The sequence below is a fragment of the Myodes glareolus genome, chromosome 4 (assembly GCF_982192425.1).
Source record: "Myodes glareolus chromosome 4, mMyoGla1.1, whole genome shotgun sequence".
Taxonomy (NCBI): domain Eukaryota; kingdom Metazoa; phylum Chordata; class Mammalia; order Rodentia; family Cricetidae; genus Myodes; species Myodes glareolus.
Genome location: NC_142029.1, coordinates 34,168,771 through 34,189,759, shown reverse-complemented (window position 1 = coordinate 34,189,759; position 20,989 = coordinate 34,168,771). Strand labels below are relative to the sequence as shown.

Genomic DNA, 20,989 nt, shown 5'->3' with positions numbered 1-20,989 from the left:
CTGTATTTTAAACGCTCAAATTGTGCTTCCCCAGATCTTGCTCAGGTAGTTCTCCCCATTTTCCCTTTGCTACCTTGGGGTTTCACCATGAAAGGAGTTGGAACCCCACATCTTTCTGGTGGGAATGCTGAGCAGGGCAGCTGCTAAGAACAGTTTCATGGCTCTGCTGCATGCTAAGCCTACAGTTATCACAGGGCCCAAAATCCCACCTAAGCTTGCACCCAGGAGTGCTGAAAGTCTGCAAAAAGCACGTAAAAGCATGCTCAGAGAACCGCATTCACACTAGTCAACAAGGGAGAGCCACCCACATTCCAGCTCTCTGTGTGTGGTAAGCATGATGCAGCATTAGCCTTGAGCAGGAGTGGAGTCCTGACATGCTACATCGTGCAGAAGCCTGGAAAACACTCGGCTAAACAAGAAACCAGACACAAAAAGCCCTGAGCTGTCTGCTTCCAGTTATGTGCGGTGTCCAGAAGAGGCAGCTCCAGAGGCAGAAGGTAGCTTAGCGGTTGCTGGGGAGGGGAGGATCAGAAGTGTGGGGTTTCTGTCTGAGTGAGGGAATTAAACAAGGGGTGATGGGTGTGCGATCCTGTACACACTCTAAAACTCACTGAAGGGTGTGCTTTAAAATGCTGAAAAGAATTTTGTCTTGTGTGAGCTTTATCCCCATGCAAATGCAAAGAAGTGAACTGTCAGAATGTGATGTTAGAATCCAGCCTCTGCCCAGGCCACGGTATTTGCAGCAGTCCCTCCCCTCTCACTGTCACAGACAGGCAGGCACCTACCGTCACCTACAGTCAGGCATCTACTGAGGCGGCACCTACTGAGGCACTGTTAATCTCTAGCTAACAGACTCACCGGGGAGGGGGAGCAGAGAGTACACAACAAAGGGGCCATGGGTGCTACGGGTGCCACGTGCCGCTCAATGCCCTCTTCCCTGCCTACTGCCTGGGAATCAGTCTACCTGTAGGCTTGCACTCTTCCCCCATTCTCAGAAAGGTTTCAAAAAAAGACACCCACTTCTGCCACATGGGCCCTGATTTCCCTTCTTCAGGGACTCCCCAGAATTGGAATTTCCCTAGGAATCTCATGAAAGGAAGAGAAGAAGGCCAGAGAGCTAGCTGAGCAGGTAAAGGTGATTGTCATAAAGTTAATGACCTGAGTTTGATCCCAGGGAACTGCACTGTGAAAGGAGAGAACCAGCTCCTGTAAGTTGTCTTCTGACCTCCAATTTGTACTGTGGTGCACACGCACACACGCAAACACACACACACACACACTAACTAAACAAATAATAAACGTAGTTTAGCTGGTGAGATGGCTTGGTAGGTAAAAGTATTTGCCACCAAGCCTGATGACCCAAAATTGATCCCTGAGACCTACATCTCCATCCAGAAGCTGTGTGTGTGTGTGTGTGTGTGTGTGAATGCAGGTTAATGATGACCAGGGAGGCTTGGAGGGGCACATTGCCCACCACCCTGCAGGGTTTGAGTGAACTGGAGAGTGGACGGGGAAACAGAAATGATTTAAGAACTTTCATGTAGATTAAATGTTTAAAGCAAAGCTTTGTTAAGGCTGGAGAGAGAGCACTAGTTGCTCTTCCAGAGGACCCATGTTCGATTCCCAGCACCCACATGGTGCTCACAGCTGTCTGGAACTCCTGTTCCAGGGATCTGACACCATCTTTTGGCCTCAGAGGCACCAGCCACATATGTGGTACACAGATAAACATACAAGCATAAGATGAATATACATTATAAAAATAAAAATTACCCCCCCCCAGCAATATAAACCAAACCCTGGGTTATAGTGAAGGACACACTGTCGTCAATTGAAGTTACTCCCAAGAACAAAAGTCTTGCTGAATTAGAGAAATAGCCAGTCTTTTTGAAAAATGTATATACATTTATTAAAAATTTGAAGTTACTTAAAATTTTATTAGAGGGGGACGCTATAAATTCAGAAGTCCTGGGAATTAGGCACAGAAAAACAGGCTTCCAAGGAATCCTTAAGGTTTTCTATTGCCTTCTTCATTGCTCTGGGGTTTTGGTGCTTTAGGTTCTTCTGCCTGGCAACCCTGGCTCCTGAACTCCTCCTCAAAAACCCCAAAACAGATGGGAGAGGCTCTGGTGTGCGCACAGCCAAATGCAGACAAGACAGCCACGCTTCTACCGAGCGGATGTAGTTCTTTGGGGTGATGTAACCAGAAGACACCCCCACCCCCCACCCCTGCTTAGTGACGAGCCCCTCCCCCCTCCAAATGCTGCCCCCGTTGCAACCCCAGGACTCCATGCAGCGTGTAGGTAAAAATGTCTCTAGGCAGGAGGATTTCCTCAGTTCTTCTCCGGCCATCTAAAACGGTCCCTTAGTGGGTCACAGTCAAGCAGGTAAAATCGTTTTTAAAATTTTAAAACTTAAAACTTTTTCCAGATATACAGGATGGTCGTCGCGATGATGCAGGACAGAAACGCCTTGATGAGCACTCTCCTCCAAACAATGACTGGGAAGGGGCTCCTGAAGAAATCGCAAAAGCCATCCTGTAAGGGGCACACGAGGAGCATTAGACTGACTCTCCATGAACAAACCCGAGCCCGAAATACACAGAAGGTGGGGCCGAAGAGGTGGCTCAGCCACTGAGAGCGAGAGCACTGGCTGCTCTTGCAGAGGACTTGGGTTCAGATCCCAGCACTCACGTGGTAGCTCACAATGCCGGTTAATTCCAGGTCCAGGGGACCTGGCGCCCTCTATTGGCCTCGCTGAGCACTGCATGTGCATGACACAACATGAATACATCCACACAGAATAAAAAATATCTAATAAAATTTCACAGGAAGGGCTAGCATGGAGCTTGGTGCTCAAACATGTGATGAGCATGCACACAACCCTGGGCCAATCTCTAGTATGAAGGTTCTAGATCCTGCCATAAAATGAAAGACACGTGCCTACCAGACATCCCATGGGATCTTCACAGCAGTTCAACTGCATAGAAACGACCATCTAACTGCCCCATATGGCAGAGATGCCTCATAACACCTTACATTTTACCTCAACACTGAGGAAAGACATCTAGGAGAACTCTATAAAAACCTCTTTACTTTCTGACGCCTTCCCACAACCTCCAATAAAGTTGAAAAATTTAAACCTTGGGCATTCTCTCCTTTGACGGCACCTGTCTGTCTTCAGCTCTTCTATTCACCCCTAATCCCCCACCCCCCGTCTTCAAATCAAAGTCAAAATGGTTTCAGAGCTCATCGAGGCCCCCTGGGTCAGACCCTTTATAACTATTTTGATTCTTACATTCATAGCCTCCCCCTTAGCGCACTGCCCACCTCAACTCATCCAGACTGCAGTGTGTACAGCACATGACGCAGGCTCACGGGGCCAATATCCTTCCATTGTGCCAACCCAGACGTCAGTCTCTGACTCAGATCCGTCGAGACAAGAGATGTGGTGACTCCACACCACCCCAAGTTAATATGTAGCAACCAGAGGATTGAATTCATGCCTGTCACCCCAAAACAAAAAGCCTGGGAAGGTTATATTTGTGTACAGAGTGCATTCGAGCCACGCTCGCCACGGCAGCTGCTTTCGCTGCCTTCACAGCTCAGATGGAAGACATAGCGGAGGCCCCACTGGAAGCCGGCCCGTGATGTGTAAGCGTCTCTTCCCCAAAGGGAGTTTACCAACCCCGGGCTCCCTGAGGCCCCAAGTATGGCCAGCAAATCCTGTATGGTGAACATACATTAACCAACGAAGCCGACCTTTTCCCCTACCCTTGCTGCTCCAGAAAAGGTAACAACCAACTTCAAGCACATATTCACCACTATGTGGCATTGGCCCTCTTCCCTCCTCTTAAACCCATAAGAGGGGACTCGGGCTTTGTCCCATAGACCTGAACACCATGCAGAGCCCACAATGCTGCCTTTCCTTGGTGTTAACTCTGTGAGCGAGTCTCTTATCCAAAAGAAAACTGGCCTCCCAAGTCTGAGAGCTCATAGGGAGAGAGGAGAGGAGTGAGGAGAGAGCTCAGAGGGTCCTCAAATCCCCAGCTGAAGGCAGTCTACCAGCCCAGTGAGACCCACACAGCAGGAATGGGGCAGGAGTTACCGCTAACCACGCACACCGCCTTTCTTTCTCAGGTGGTCTAAATGGAGACTGCTGACAGCAGGCTTTTTTTTTAAATAGCAGGTTTTAATAGTTAAGTTACATTTATAGTATAACATGGGTCACTTCAGTTTTGATTCAACCCCAAGGAAGAGGAAGTAAAGAAACCTGAGGCCAAGCTCAGCATATGGGCCAAACTAGGGTAGAGCTTTTTTTTTTTTTTTCCTTTTCTGGCGGTGCTGGAGATTGAACCCAAGGCCTCACAGATGCTAACAATCTACTACTAAACTTTATTCCCATGCTGGGTGTTTTCCTCTGTGTAGCTGCCTCTTTAGCTTTTACAACTCAGAGATTAAGGAGCAACAGAAAGCCAGGAGCCTGCCCAGCAGGGAAAAGGGCAGTGGGCAAGAAGACCCCAGTCAGGGGCCACATTTGGTCACAGACATTTCACAACCCCTAGGGTTTTAGTTTCCTACAGGGTTAGAGAAAGGAGAGGAAGTTCTGGAGGGCCAGACTGAGGTCCTGGGCATGACCACAGTCCCCTTTATACAACTTGGGCTTATCAGACCTAATAAGCCAACCCTGAAAGTTCTGAGGGCAAGGGACAGAGAAGGCCATGTGTGCCTAGTCACCCCTGAAAGGATTTTTATGAGAACTATTGAGCAAGGGCCGTCTGAGTGCCTCTAAAAAAAATCCTTGGGTTGGGGCCATGACTCAGTAAATAATGTTTTTCTGGCCTGTTCAAAGCCACCCCGCGGGTGTCCACATCCGCACCACATCAACCCATCCACAGTAGCATAGCCTGTAAGTAGTGCCCCGGGAATGCAAGCAGGACCATAGTTACAGGAGGCTATGTAATGAGTCCAGCCTGGGCTACCCGACACCTTGACTTTAGGAAAAAAAAAAAACAGTAAAGGAAGAACATAAAATCAGACTGCACAGTACAGCTGAAGTGCTCCTGGTCTCTGAGAGGCATTTAGCACAGCACCCCCACCCCACCGCACCCCACCCCCACACACCATCACGCCCACGCTTCGCGTGTGGTCTCACCCAGCCGTCATGAGCCTCCAGCCACAAGCGACGCTGTCTCAGGAGCCGACTACACAGTAAGTCCACTATGAGATGGCAGTCTCGGGTCACTTGCGTTTGATTGTTCAGACCAGTCTTCTGCCTGGTCGCCTGGCTATGGTTTTGATTCAGAAGCGTCCCTGCGAAGGTCAAGAGCAGCACCAGGCGGCCCCAGTTGAAGTTTTGGCCATCGGAGAACATCCCATCCGCCATCTGTCTCACCAGCTCCACGCGGTTGCCCTGGTAGCCAAAGAAGGTGGAGAAGAAAGCCTCGTGCTGCCGTTGCATCCGTGCTGCCAGAGAGCGCAGCAATTCCGCCTCGACCGATGTGGGCGGTGACTCGGGGACACCTGGCTCCCGAGCACAGAACGTCAAGAAGTCTGTCACCAGCCGTCTCGTGCGTTCCTGCAATGGGTCGTCCATCCTTAGGCCTCTGCACCCGGCCCAACCCAGCCGGCTTTCAAGGCCCAGCGGCTTCCTGCCTCCACCCCCCCAGATGATTGGGAATCTCACTTGCACCTGTTGCAGGGTGAGAGGCTCGTGATGGAGCAAAGAAGAACAACGTGGGACCCTCGGGTTACTGCTTATCATTTGCCTGAAGGATTAAGAATTAGCGGGGTTCTGGAACTTTCTAGGTGTTGGTAGGCCTTAGAATTGTCATTCTCCTACCTCGGCCTCCTGAATCTCTGGAATTACAGGCTTGTGCCATCAGGCCGGGGTAGAAACTACATCTTAACTTGCTATGAACTGGGCCCACTTGTTTGGAAAGTGAAGATATATAAATAATTTTGCAAAGCAGCTGTCCTAAGGTGGAGGAGGCAATGCAGGCCCTGCCCCTGACTCTTGCTTGTCTCTGACCTACCAGCTACGCTCCCTAGAATCCCTGCAGGCCTCCCTTGACCAAGTCTCTTGTACATTCAACATTCCTAACGTTGCGACCCTCGCCTTGCGGTGACTCCCAACAATAAAATTATTTTGTTGCTACTTCATAACTATAATTTTGCTAGTTATGAATCCTAAGTACCTGCTATGCTGGATATCTATCTGATATGGGACCCCAAAGGGGTCACAGGTTGAGGACCCCTGCTCTGGTAGGTTACAGTTCTGCTGGGCTCTATTCCTTGTGGGCCCTTCTGGGGCTGCCTTTTGACTTTCTGTGAGCTGAGGTTACCCCATTTCGCAGAGATCACTTGTGCCCAGCTGTCTGGTCACTTCTTTATGTCCACACTCTCTAGAAGCCTGCTTTAATCCAGGGCAGTCTCCCTGAGGGGCAAAGAGAACTCTCTAGAGTGTCAAAGTAAAACCCAGAGCCGTCGTGTGTCCCTGAGACTCTTTCAGGGCTCCTGAAATAATCCTAACGACATGACAAAAATGTATGTGACGTTTCTCACTCTCAAGTCCAAAGAGGCTGCTGAAGTCACAGTAGCGCCCCGATGGCAGGAAGAATGTGCTTTCTGCATTCTGGGGTCTCTCTGAGGAGCAACGGTCTGGGGCTGAGGCTATAAAGGCAAAGCCAACACTATGCAAAGAGCAAGCCAGAGCAGGGGGCCAGGCAATCTGGGGGTGCACTCCTTCTCCTGCTTCTCAGGGGCAGCAAATCTTTGACTGGCCAGATGCCCAAGGCCACGCATAGTGCCAGTTTTACCCAGGAATGATCACCAGTGTCCAAGATGACCTGAGATTCCCAGTATTCTAAAAAAAAAAAAATCCTTTTAGAGATGGGGTCTTGGAGGCCTGGGGCTGTACCTCTCAGATGGTAGAGTGCTTGTGACTCATGCCAGAAGGTCTGGGTTTGGTCCCAGCAGTGCATCTACAATTTTAGTGCACCCAGTGTGGTGCATGCTGGCAAACGGGGTGTTCCAGCACCTGAGTGGCAAGGGCAGAGGGACCAGAAGTTTACAATTCTACTTGACAATGTAGCATGTTTGAGGGCAGCCTGGGAATATATGATCCATTGTTTCATAAAAAAAAAACAAAACAAGGGGCAGTGAGATTGTTCAGCAGGTAAGGGTGCTTCTTACCAAGCCTGAGGATCTGCGTTCAATCCCCAGGCACCATAAGTGGAAGGAGCGAACAGGCTTCCACTAGACAGCACTCTGACATCCACACGTGTTCTGTGGTGTGGGTATTCACCACACACACACACACACACACACACACACACACACACACACACACACACACAGAATGAATAAATGAATAGAATAATGAACAACTAAATATAAAAAGACAAAATAGAGCAAAACAAACACCCCTCCCCACACACAAAATGAAAAGCGGGGGTCTCATACGTGCCTGAAGTTGGCTTTGAGCTCTTGGGCTCAAGACACCTCCTCCTGCCTCTGAACCACCCCCTCCCCAAGTACCTGGACTTAAAAGCGTGTGCCACCACGGCTGTTAACATGACATTTTACTAGATACGGCATTTCTAAAAGAACAAGTCTCTACACCTTTAAAAAAAAATAGAAGAAAAAGCAGGGACCTTGTAATAAGAAGCAGCCAGTAGCATCTAGAAGGAATTGCTAACTCAAATAAAGACAGGACACCCCTTTGATAGCAAAGACATTATTATTCATGACCTGGCCATTGGTCGTGGTACAGCTGCTGTGTAGGACACTCGAATATGATTTACACGCACAGCACCCACTTTAACTTAGGCATTTCTGATAACACTACTAGTAGGCTTAATCCATTTAGTGTCTTGTCTTCCCACACCAGAAGGTTCTGGTTGCTCTCAGCAGCGTTTGAGCTATAATTGGCAAACAGTTCTTCCCCTCCAGTGTGGGGGACTGCCCCACCCTAGCCCACCAACTATGGCAGCGCCACAAGTCAGACATCTGGCCTGTTTTCTGCACGTGTCTGCTCCCTTTAGAAAGGCTCTCCCAGACAAACACATTTCATCTAAAAAAATACAACTGAACAGGTTGGGAAAAAGAGATACCTTTACATAAAAACAGTTTTAAAAAGTGGTTCTGTGTAGTCACAGTTGGAGCTGGAATTTTCTTCTATGACAGACCAATGCACAGTCATTCTCACAGTCCATAGAGCTGGCATGTCCAGAGGAAGGTTCTAGAAGCCACAGTCCACGCCAAGAAAAGGTAGTTTAAAGTGCTCTGAAGACAGACCGGATTCGAGGAAGTGACGGGGGACAGTTTAAATGCTGATAAATGTGGAACTCTACTGGATGAAATAACTTAAAAAACAGACAAACTCTACAGAGTGCTGGAGATGAAGCACGGACTTGAAGGTACAGTCGAAGTGCCGAGACCTACAGGGGTGCATTTCCAGGAAGGGGACGGTTTTCGTGGTGACACTCGAGGGCTGAGTGAGCTGAGCTGTGAAGTTGCTCCCATAAGCTAACCTGTGGGAAGTCCTGGGCTCCTCTAGAAGTCATAGCTACATGGGAAGACACATGTTCTTCGCGCACTCTGTGAGAGGATTATGCCCAAACCTGAGGAGACAAAGACAGATCATTTTTAGTAGTCAATTATTCATAAAACTTGAGTTTAACAGAGGAAAACAGGCTGTACACACACACACACATACATACACAATACACATACATACACACATACACACATACACGCACACACATACACACACAGACGCATACACATGCACACACACATACACATGCATACACACATGCACACGGATACATATACACATACACACATGCATACACATACACACAGATGCATACACATGCACACACACGTACATACATACACACATACACATGCATACACACATGCACACACATACATATACACACAGACACACACACACAGATACACACACACACCACTCACACACTCCACCAAACAGGGCTCTCAAGGGCTTCAGCTTTCTGACACCTACCCTTCAGTTAACCGTCGGCAGGGCAGCCACGGGTGACACCTTAGACTGAGAACTGAACCACACGAATCCTCACAGCTTGCTGTTGTTCTTCAACACCTCACTACTAAACTTTGTTTTTGAAACGTCGCAAAAAAATCTTTTTATCTATTTGTCCCAAAACTAGACACTCAACCTATTCCCATTAAAATAAATAGAACAGGAAGGGCTGCTTACTTTCTAAGACCTTAGTACAGCATTCTTCATTCATGATTTAGTGTGTGTGTCTGTGTGTGCTGGAGCGAGCACGAGCAGGTCAGAGGATAATTTGTGGGCCCCAGTTCTCTCCAACCACTCTGTGGGTTCCAGGACTCAAAGTCAAGCTGTTGGGCTTGGCAGCAAGTGCCTTTACCCATGAGACATCTTGTTGGCCCCTCTAAGACTTTCTTTAAAATCTGCCCCTCACCCTCTGCCCAGTCATGTTAAAATTATTATGCTCCAAATATGTCCAAGCCTAATCAAGTCTTTATGCAAAGGTCTATCTCAAACTCAACCCCTAAACTCTCACACAAGGCTCTGTCAGACTTGGGATCTCACATAGCAACGGGCGATGTGCTCGGCACTCCCATGCTCCAGGGACACCCAGTGCCCACGTCTCTGCTTTGTGCTGTGGTGGTGGGACTCTACGGGAGTTGAAAAGCTGATCAAAGCCACAAGGCCCTTCTCCTGAAATAGTATTCACACGATCAGTAGGCCATCCCGGGGCCTTCACTTCTGCACAGGGGGCTGTGATCTGACATATGGAATCTGTCCCAGGGTGGAGAACCCTTCAGCACAGGGAGCATTGACTGGGAACCTGTGACTTACTCAAGGCCAGAATCACAACAACATCAGACATGTAGGGGAAAATGAAACAAAGCATTTGGGTTCTTTAAGTTCCATTATTCTTTTGGCACCATTCTTGGTCTCTCTGAACACCTGTGTGGACAAAGATCCTAACCTCCCAGAGACGCCCCCTTGGCATCTACCTGTAGCTCTGGACATGAGAATGTTGGCTGACAACCCATCTCAGGAAGGTCACCAGGCCTTCCTTTCCTTTCATACAGGGAAACGGGACATCTCTCTTACTCTTAGGGTGTGATCCCATGACCCTGAGCAGAATGCTGTCCCGTCAGGAGAAACTCGAAGAGTGCTGACGCGGTTTTCATGTCCAAACAGGATGGAGACCCTGGAGCCCTTGAGAACGTCCCAGACATTGATGGTGTAGTCATTGTACCCGGCAAAGAGCAGGCGACCTAGAAGCAGAAGATGCAATGGTTAAACCAGTTCCTGTTTCTCCTTCCTTGACTGTCATTCATCCTCACTCACTTACTCACTAATGAATTTCCCCATTTATCCATCCATCCATCCATCCATCCACCCATCATCCATCAATCCATCATCCATCCATCCATCCATCCATCCATCCATCCATCCATCATCCATCCATCCATCAATCATCCATCCATCCATTCATCCATCCATCATCCATCCATCCATCCATCCAATAAACATAGATTCATCTAGGCCCACTATGCAGCAGGCATTGTATGCTGCCTTTGTACAGGAGAAAGCTGTCACTGTCCTCTGTGGAAGGCATGGGACAGGCAGAAATATCACTGTAGCATCATGTGGTAGGAGTCACCATGCCAGGCTCACATGAGATGTAGGAAGCCAGGCGGTGGTGGCGCACACCTTTAATCACAGCACTCAGAGGCAGAGGCTGGCTTGGTTGACAAAGTGAGTTTCAGGACAGCCAGAGTTGTCACAAAATAAAAATTCTGTGTAACATGAAGGGCTGGCTTGTTGGGGTTTATGTCCTGCCCAGTTCCCCATAGCTGGCAAGCCCCAAAGAAAATCACACAGAGATCTCCATAAGTTATAAAACTGATTGGCCCATTAACTCAGGCTTCTTGCTAACTCTTATAACTTATATCAACCCATTATTCTTATCTATGTTAGCCACATGGCTTGATACCTTTTCTCAGAGGGGCAGGTCACATGCTGCTTCTTTGATGATCTGGGCAGAACTGGGGAGGGAGCTTCCTGCTTCCCAGAATACTCCTGTTCTCATTGCCCCACCTCTACTTCCTGTCTGGTTGACCCACCTATGATTCCTGCCTGGTTGACCCACCTATGCTTCCTGCCTGGCCAATCAGTGTTTATTTAAAACATGATTGACAGAATACAGACAATTCTCCTGCACCAACCCTGTCTTGAAAAAACAAAAACAAAAACAAAAACAAAACAAATGTGTGTAGGATGCCACTGGGCTTTAGAGGAAGCAGGAACACTCCTGCCATTTCTAAACCTTCAACTTGGGTTTACAGAGATTAAATCAAGGTGATCAATGCTTTTGGGGACGGAACAGCTGAGCTGTGTAGAGGTGCCAGACAGTGGCTGTAATTCTGTGTGCAAAGGCATAGGCTCAGAACAGGGGAGTGCCCCATCAGTACTGGCCTGGCCTCTGCTAGCTGTCTCCCAGCTGTGGGCGGGGCAGCAGGGAGTTTCCCAGCACAAAGGGCAAGGGGGTGTCTTAGGTGAAGGGTATCTGAAGGTCAGATGTGGCCTGAGTGTACCGCCCCACAAAAGGCTCAGAGAGGCGAAGCAAGGCAGAGAGGTGCTTTGCTTTTTAGGTCCTACACTCCTGGAGAAGTTTCTGAAATAAAACCTTACCACTGAGGGAGAAGTCCACGCTCGACGCTCCAAATATGATACTCTCCTTGGAGTAGATGGCAACCTCTCTATCCGCTCGCAGGTCGTAGAGGCGACACTGAGAAGAAACAGGCAAAGGTGCAAACCATTCTGGCTTCAATCTGTCAAAGTGCAGGCCACAGAACTACTACTGGGGGTCAGCAGCTCTGCAGTTTGAGGCATGACAGGAGAAAACCTTTTCAGTTTTCTCTCCTGCTATTTTATACTTCAGCCCCGTTTCCTGTTAATCTCCATGGGTCAGCAGAGACTCAAAGAAGCAGCAAGTGTAGAAAATTTCTTCAGGGACAGAGATAAACATAGAATCCTACTTTCTTTTCCACGATGAAGCACACACAGTCATCATGGAACATTCTGTCATACTTAGAAATTCATGCTCGAGAAAAGGAAAGTCGCCCCAGGTTAGAGGTGTTTGCTAATGGCTGCAATGTTTTTTTGTTTTTTTTATTTTACGTATATGTGCTGGATACTTTCATGTCAGCCTGACACGCTAAAGTCATCTGAGAGGAGGGAGCTGCAAATAAGGAAACACCTCCCTAAGATAAGGAGTTGGGGATTTAGCTTAGTGGTAGAGCATCTGCTTAGCAAGCCAAGGCCCTGGTCCTCAGCTCTGGGAAGAAGAAGTTTGGGTTGTAGGCAAGGCTGTAGGGCATTTGCTTAATTAGTGATTGATGGAGGAGGGTCCAGCCCATTGTGGGTGGGGCCACCCCGGAGCTGGTGGTCCTGGGTCCTATAAAAAAGCAGGCTGAGCAAGCCATGAGAAGCAAGCCAGTAAGCAGCGTTCCTCCATGGCCTCTTTCAGCTCTTGCCCCAGGTTCCTGACCTGTTTGAGTTCCTGTCCTGACTTCCTTTGATGCCGAACAATGTGATATGAAAGTGTAAATCAAATAAACCATTTCCTCCCCAACTTGGTTTTGGTCACGGTGTTTCATCATAGCAACAGAAACCCTAACTAAGAGTGGAAATAGCCGTCTCTGTCAACACTGTGTGGTAAGCACTTCCAGAATTTGTCTTCAAAGAAGATGATTTACATAGCCTGTCCATGTGGCTATGTCTCAATCGGTTAGGCCAGGGCCAGCTAAATGTTTTTCTTATGACTAATTTTCTCTTTTATACATAATTCTATGATGAACATTTTTGTGGGAAGAAAACTGGTTTCTGAATATATTACAAGGGGCAATGGGCTGGGCAGTAACAAGAGAACTGCCCATATCCATGTGATGAATGTTTTTATGTAAAAATCTTTATATACATGTTGATGTCAGAAATAAAGTTACATTAGCTTAGGAGCAGAACCCTCGGAATAGAGTTATTTCCAGGAAATGACATGGCCAAAACTTACATATTTTTGACACATAAGTGTTTTTAAAAATATTTTATTATTTATGTGAATATGGATGACTATGGATGTGTGTGTGTGCATGCATGCGTGTGTGTGTGTGTGTGTGTGTGTGAATGCACATGTGTATGGGTGTGTGAGGAGGATAGAAGAGAGAACTGGAGTTACAGGAGGTTGTAAGTCACCTGACAAGAGTGCTGGGAATTAAACTTGGGTCCTATGGAAGGGCAGCAAGTTCTCTTAACCTCCTAAGATTTTTGTAATGATTAAAATGCATTAATTTCTCTTGTAATGTCTTCCACAGCAGCAGCTCAGAGTGAAGCCTATTATTTAATAGGCTATTTGATATTTTTTATTGATTTTTTATTGAGCTCTACATTTTTCTCTGCTCTCCTCCCTGCCTCTCCCCTATTTGATATATTTTTTAAAATATTTATTTATTTATTATGTATACAGTATTCTGTCTGCTTTTGTGCCTGCAGGCCAGAGGAGGGCACCAGACCTCATTACAGATGGTTGTGAGCCACCATGTGGTTGCTGGGAATTAAACTCAGGACCTTTGAATGAGCAGGCAATGCTCTTAACCTCTGAGCCATCTCTCCAGCCCCCCCCCCCCCCCGCCTCGCATTTGCTATTTTTAAGAACAAGAAATGACATTATGCTTTTTCTTAAAAAACATGCCAACATAATTTGCCCCTGTAACGAAACCATGAGGAGTGAACCAATGCCCGAGAGTTTAAACAGTCAGAGAAATGAAAATATTTACTGACAGCAAGGTCTATTGCTTTGCAGCCCAGGCTGGTCCTGAACTTGCTCTGCTTGTAGCTGAGGATGACCTTGAACTCCTTCCTGTTCTCCCTCCTACTTCCACCTCCCTTGTGCTGTGGTTGCAAGCCCTGTACCACCATGCTGGGCTTTATCGCAGTGTTCTTAACAGGGGGAAACCTTAGGAAGAGCTCCCTCCAGAGAGAAGACTCTGAGCACATGATGGCATGCCAATAACATGAAATTCCAGACAATTATTAAGAGAATACACGAGTGAAAAGAGTTTGTTCAGCCCAGCAGAATGTGCACAAGCTGGGGTCCAGTGAAAAAGATAAATCTGCAAATAGACATTGTGCTGACAAAGAGAAAGAACATTCAGGTTCCTTAGACTGTGTGTGGCTTTCCTTAGGGAAGGAGAGTAATTTAATTTCCTTCATTTTTTTTTTCAGTGACTACACATGACTTCTGTGACCAGAAAACAAGTTGATTAAATGCCTGTGCTTCTAGGCTTTAGCTGTGGTGAGTGCCTGTAATTCCAGCACTTGGGAGGCAGAGGCAGGTGACTCTCAGTGAGTCTGAGGCCAGCCTGGTCTACAAAGTGAGTTCCATGACAGTCTGAGCTGTTTCACAGAGAAACCCTGTCTCGGAAAACAAAAACAAACAAATAAAGCTACAGGGTTGGAGACATGGCTCCGCCGTTGTCAAGATCACTGGCTGCTAATCCAGAGGATCAGGGCTTAAACACCCAGATGGGGGCTGCAGGGCATCCCAGTGCCCTCTTCTGGTCTCCAAGGGCACCATACACGTGGTACATAGACACACATACAGGCAAAAACATCCATACGCATAAAAATACACAAATAAAATTTGAAAAAAAAATCAAGGCCTGGTGCTTCCTGTGGTGTTTATTGGTCCCTTCTGTTGCTTCGCTTTAAATAAAATACCCGGCCACTTTTGCAAATAAATAAATAAAGTAAAAACAAGCTATTATCTCTTCCCTCTGCCTTAAAAGGGCTCTCAATAACTGAGAAACATACCGTTGCATCATCTGACCCAGAAGCAAATGCATCTCCACTGGGGTAGTATCTGCAGACAGAGTTGGTAGAAAGTCTGTTATGGGGAGCAGCCATTCCCAGCCACTGACCCCCGCCCCTAGGACCCCTGGGAAGGCATCCTGGCTCAGGGTCTCTGACCCTGAAGCTGCACTTCTGGGACTCAGGAGGACTCATGCAGAAGCTAGAGGGGAGTCTCATGTGGTTTGCCCACCAGCCTCTCATGTTCCTCCAGCAAACCTGGGACAGCGGACTGCCTCACAGAGAGGTATGCTGAGAGTCAAATGTCATAACCCACACTCACCCTAGGCATGGAACAAAGCAAGAGCCCTGGGGTGCACCTGATTCCCAAAGTATAGCTCAGCGCATAGGCACAACAGTCAGACAGACAGAGTCACCTCAGTCGCTAGCACTCTCACTACGTGCAGCGGTTTGGGCAGGGACATCAACTTTCCCAGCCTGGTTTCCTCATCTGAAAAGTGAGGGTAATAAAGCCTGTCTTCTGGGTGAAGATATAACAGGGCAGGGAGTCCCAAGAATCGGCAATGCTGTCAAATAAAAAGCAATCAAGGAACAGTGGCTGTGGCTGTTCCCACCATCACCTCAGGGAGTATGGATGCTAGATTAGAAACCAGAAGCAGGAGTGGAGTAGGGTATGTATTTACTATAGATGGGGTCGCATGTAGCCCAGGCTAGACTTGAACTCTGCAGGTGAATGACCTTGAACTTGTGATCATCCTGCCTCCGCCTCTTCTGTTCTGAGAAGACAGGAGTGAGCCGCAACACCTGGTTTTATGCCACGCTAACGAGAGAACTCTGGGTACACTAGTTAAGCATTTTCCCGGCAGAGTGTCCCACGAACAACTGTCTTTAAGCTCTTCAGTCTGCCCACACTCAGAGGAATTCCAGCTCTTTCAAAGCATCTTCTTTCTGGTTATAAATGGCCTGCACCCTACAGTTTGTCCATGGGGAGATTATAATTGAAAAATACTAACGAATAGGAAAGTTTTTTTTTTTTTTAATGCACGCATTTGTGTAGCTGTGTGTGCATGCATCTAGAAGGTGCAGGACAGTTTCAGGTGTCAATCATAGGATAGACTGAATTAACACCTCTTTCCCAGGTGACCTCCCAAATTACAAAGAAGGAGCAGAATGACATTAGCATATCCTGACCCTTTGTTCAGGATGACAACAGTTTGTCTCAAAGGCTGGGTGATCACCTTCTGTGTGGCAGGTGCCAATTATAGCCTAAAATTCTGGCTGCCATACAATGCAAAAATCTGGGTCTGTGTAATGCGACCCTCCACTTTTGAGTGGGGTTCTCTCGGTGACCTGGAGTTCACGGGTCAGGCTAGATTGGCTGGCTACTCAGCTCCAAGAATTCTCTTCTCTCTGCCTCCTCAGGGCTGGGATTACAGTCACCTGTTACTATGCATTTTAATGTGGATGATAGAGGCTGCTGTTGGGGGCGTTGGAGAGATGGCTCAGTGGTTAAGAGATTGAAGTTGGGTCCTCAAGTGATTTACCAAATGAGCCTTCTTCCCCTGGCTCCAGTAAGCTTGATCTTAGAAACTGGCTCAAGGGGGTGCAGGAAGAAAAATGCCCACAATGTTTAGTTTTGTCTGCCCCACACCATGGTGTGACTATATTATGTGTGTTTTTTCTTTAAACACTGTGTGTGTGTGTGTGTGTGTGTGTGTGTGGTGTATGTGTGTGTTAGGTTATGTTTATGTGAGAGCAAGTGTCCCGAGGAGACCCGAAGAGAGTATTGGATCTCCCGGAGCTGGAATCAGAGGCAGTTGTAGATCACCTGACGAGGGTGCAGGGAACTGAGCTCAGAGGAGCAGGTCTGGTGTTTTCTCATCAAAAACAATGGCAATTCTGAGGACTCTGAGCAGAAAGATGTTTTATATTTAGCCATGGCGTTGGCATCTTCTGAACATGTGAAGTCCCAACCCTTTTCTGGACCCTCATATGAGAGAACTCATAGAGTTCTCTACCAACTGAACATCTCTTCCAGGCTGTCTAGGGTTTTCTCAGTTGAAGTAGCCCCATGCAGGTTCGTCCCAGCTCCCCTCTATATTTCTCTAGTCTTCCCTGTCTAAACACATGAGCCACTGCTGACGGTCCAGTTTAGAGACTGGGGCTCCCTGAACACAGTTGGCTCACCTCACCCTGGTGCCCTCCTTACCAATTTGAAAGCCTGGCTCTTGCCCTCCACGAAGCAGCCTGTCCATTTATACCCCTGTTCTATTTTCATCTCGCTGTATATGTGTGCATCTTTTTGAGTCTGGTTTGTTTCCTGAAGGGCAACAGAGGCCTTGTCTATTATGCCGTAATCGACTTCTGAGGAAATGCCTGGCATGTATATACCCATTAAGTATGTGAAGGATGGTCAAGAAATACTGGCTCACTCAGGGAGGATATAGGTTGCTCTAAAGCAAGTAGATTAAGTGTTCCTGGGACCTGGAACCTTTCCTGTTGAGGAGGAGCCCTCTCTCTTCAGGTAACCTCTGGGATGTGCGTATGTGCATGTGTGCATGTGCACACGTGCATGTGACCTTGGCCCTGGTAAAGTCCCAGGACAGAGAATCTCAAGCATTTTTCTCACTGACCGGACACTGTTGACGTCAGATTCATGAGTTTCAAAGGCTTGCACACACTGGCCAGAGCGCATGTCCCACACCATGGCCTTCTTGTCACAACCCTGCAAACAGAAGATCGCCCGGTTAGTTATCCACTGCAAGAACTATATACAGACAGGGATGAGCCTGAACAAACGCCTCCACCCAGTGAGGCTGAGGAGGCAGAACCAAGGGATCTCGGGATAGCAGAGCGTGCAGGTATCTTCACACACACACACACACACACACACACACACACACACACACACACACACTCCCCCTTAGCGTCTTTCCCTCTTTTGTGCATCTCTGAGCTGGAGCAAGACCTTGGGGGTTTCCTTCCTCCTTCCTCCTGGGCAGTTCACTCTCCTTAATTTGTCTTCCATTTTCTCCTCTTTCCCTTCCCTAAGCCCAAAGCAAGCATTGTTGGTGCATGTGGTGGGGGTGGGGGTGCATGTGGTGGAGGTGGGGGTGCACGTGGTGGGGGTGGGGGAGCCCAGGCTGTTGACACTAAGGGATAGGTTGGTGGCATCAAAACTGAGCAGCCAAGAGCAACAAGGCCTCGGCTTTGTTGGAACTGCAGAGCCAACCCTCAGCAGAGCTAGAAATGGGGTTCCTTTGCGTCACCTGTACCTCAGCAGCATGTCAACCTGGGAAACAGCTGTCCCAGGGCCTCTTCATAGGCTTGCCATTGAACAACTGGGGGCAACAGTGGAAAGTCACCCCCTGGGCCTTCTGCCTCAACCCTGAAAACTACATGTTCTCTCTGGGTCATTCATGAACCATAAGCAAAAAATTTTCCGTATTTTGCTATCAAGATTCTGGGAGCTCTTGGATCAATTCCCACAGAGCCTGAATAGCAAAGGGCATTCTCTCAAGAGTTAGATGAATTGATGGCTTAAAGCACTCAAGTTAGTTGGCTTCAAAGGTATAAAGAGGTCTAGTGACATCTTAGGAGCACCTGTCCTGGGGTATAGCGCCCTGAGAGTTTCACTGAGGACCGAGACAATACAATTCACGTATCTCCAACCTCCTAGTGGACGCTAAGGTGAATGGAGCTCACGTATGCAGAGACAATATAGTCTACAGAGATAGTGGTCACTTCAAGAGAGCAGTGTGGTTGAGCAGGGACGATGCAGTTATACAAAGGCACAGGGGTAAGGCACATATGAATGGCCAAAACGAGAAGAAAATCAGGATCTCTCCCCATGAGCAATGGGGGGCTCTTAATGGCTTGTCTCCCAAGGCTGTTGCCCGGGCAGCTGGCAGTAGAGAGCTTTGTGTCATTTGGCTACAGAAATTACCACCATCTCCTGACCAGGGGAGGCAGGTTTGGGAGGTGACATCCCTCCCAACTACACAATACACGCTACAAACTCTTTCATCTAATGTGGGTACCATCTGGGGGAAGAGGCAGCGAGTGTTATTGTGAAGTATGTTAAGCTTCTAGATGAAACCAGTTAGGGTCCATGGATGCTGATTCCTATAGTTCCCCTTCTGTTTCCTGCACCCAAGGGCGAGAGGAGGATGGTGACCGAGGGATGTGGGATGGGAGTGCTTCCTGTGTCTCTCCCACCCCCTGCAGCCTAGTAATATGCCAGCACTAGCTCATCTTAATATGCATTGTACACACCCAGTGGCCTACAATTGAGCCACGAGTGGCAGCATTCAAACAGAACATTCCAGATCTCCATTCCAGGGAGCCAAAGGCACTTCCAGGAAAGAGAAAGGACCAGCTCCGAGGACAAAGAACTGCCAGTATCTACCTCCCTAGTGGATAGAAGACCCCAGAGATTTCCCTTGTCTTTACCCCAGACACGAAGGTGTTTCCAGTTTCTGAGGGGGCCAGGTCCAAGCAGAGGACATCAGCCCCATGTCCATGGAAGCTCTGCAGCAGCTGTCCGCTCTCTACATCCCATAGTGCGCATGTCCCATCACCACTGGCTGTCAGGATCTGCGTGAAGAAAGAGAACGTTGGGAATGGTTACTAAAGACTTAACCTTCCACAGAATACAGGACACACACACACACACACAAACACACACACACACTACTGAGGGCAAATGCTGAGAAGTCTCTCCTATAGGTGGAAAGTCAGAGTGTGCGAGAGGGTTTTTTTTTTTTTTTTGGTATTTGTTTGTTTTGTAAAGTGCTTGCCAGGCAAGCATGAAGACCTGAGTTGGAGCCCCATGGTGGTACACACTTGTAATTAAGACAGATGGGTCCCAGGTTTTGCTGGATGACCATCCTATCCTGACTGGGGAGCCCCGAGGCCTAATGAGAGATTCAGTCTCAAAAAATATGGCAGATGGCTCATAAGGATCAACAACTGAGTCTGCCCTCTGTCCTCCACATGTATGCAAATGTATGCATGTGAACACATGCATGAACACACACACACACACACACATTTGCTTGCTCCAGGAAATACTCTTCCTGGAAGACAGGGCCAGTCATATAATAACATACCAAGGTTAACAGCTTGATCACTAGGTCTCACTTGAAGACCCTCAGCTTCCAGTCCAGCACTACCAGGTCCTAAACCAGGTTTCTGCCTGCTGTGAAGTCTGTATGGCTGACTCAACTATCGAGAGCAGTTACAACCCACCAAAGACATGCCGTCAGCGTGTCAGAGCTGTGCCCTTGCTGTGGCAAGGCAGGGCATAGATTTAACAATGCCCATAACATTTTGTTCTTGCCTTTTTTTTTAAATTAAAAGGCTTTAAAAAAAATTTATGTGTGTGTGTATGAGGGAGGAAAAAATGTGTGTGTGTGTGTGCCTTTGAGTGCAGAAGTCTAAATTAGGAGTCAGATCTCTCATAGCTGGAGTTATAGGCATCTATTGGGATATCTTGCTAGTTATGAGGCCATTTCTCCAGCCTCAACTTTTATTTTTATTTTTTTAAGATTAGAGTGTAAAGGTTGGAGAGATGGTTCAGAGATTAAGAGCACTGGCTGCCCTTGCAGAGAACGGGGTGTGTGTGTGTGTGTGTGTGTGTGTGTGTGTGTGTGGTAGGTGGTGGTGGTGGGGTGTTTGGTTTTCTGCTGGGGATCTGATGCCCTCTTCTGGCCTCTGTGGGCACTGCATGCGTGTGGTACACAGACATACAAGCAGGCAAACACTTAATATACATAAAATAAATCTGAAAAGAAATGTAAAAATGAAAGTGTAAAACATGGACAGGGAGATGCATGCAGTGCACAGCCCTAAAGTCCAGCAGCTGTGGAGTGTTATGCTGTCTGCGTTACAGGCTGCACTCTGGCCTCCATCCAACCGAAGCAGAGTGCTCACTGCCTCAGCAGAGTTTAACTCTACCCCAGTACTCCTGGTTTTCCTTTTTCTGATCTTATTAAGAACAGTGACCAAGGAGAAACGACCTCTGGAGCCTGCAGCACACAGGGCAAGCCTTACCCTGTAGTTCCCAGATGTGCTCTGCAAGGGGGTGCCG

General features: G+C 47.8%; 2 protein-coding genes and 1 long non-coding RNA gene across 3 annotated transcripts in view; 1 reads left to right on the top strand and 2 right to left on the bottom strand.

Annotated features, from left to right (window-relative positions):
- Positions 1–334: 334 nt before the first annotated feature.
- LOC146894601 (uncharacterized) lies at positions 335–3,145 on the top strand. Its single transcript, XR_015001792.2, has 2 exons — positions 335–497; positions 2,431–3,145. It is a non-coding gene; the product is annotated as an uncharacterized LOC146894601 (long non-coding RNA).
- On the bottom strand, positions 2,276–7,599 carry Bcl2l10 (BCL2 like 10). The gene is made up of 2 exons (XM_048424267.3): positions 5,155–7,599; positions 2,276–2,537 (listed from the first exon to the last, which is right to left on the bottom strand). Exons 1-2 carry the CDS (start codon positions 5,761–5,763, stop codon positions 2,415–2,417), a joined length of 732 nt encoding a protein of 243 aa, XP_048280224.3. The 5' UTR covers positions 5,764–7,599; the 3' UTR covers positions 2,276–2,414.
- Positions 7,600–7,721: 122 nt separating this feature from the next.
- Positions 7,722–20,989, bottom strand: part of Gnb5 (G protein subunit beta 5) — a 30,496-nt gene continuing 17,228 nt past the window's right edge. Inside the window, exons 6-11 of the mRNA XM_048423811.3 lie at positions 19,351–19,494; positions 17,532–17,623; positions 14,902–14,950; positions 11,725–11,821; positions 10,138–10,304; positions 7,722–8,623 (exon numbers count right to left, since the gene is read on the bottom strand). Coding sequence (XP_048279768.1) covers positions 8,612–8,623; positions 10,138–10,304; positions 11,725–11,821; positions 14,902–14,950; positions 17,532–17,623; positions 19,351–19,494 — 561 coding nt within the window. The 3' untranslated portion in view covers positions 7,722–8,611. The remainder of the gene's footprint in view (positions 8,624–10,137; positions 10,305–11,724; positions 11,822–14,901; positions 14,951–17,531; positions 17,624–19,350; positions 19,495–20,989) is intronic.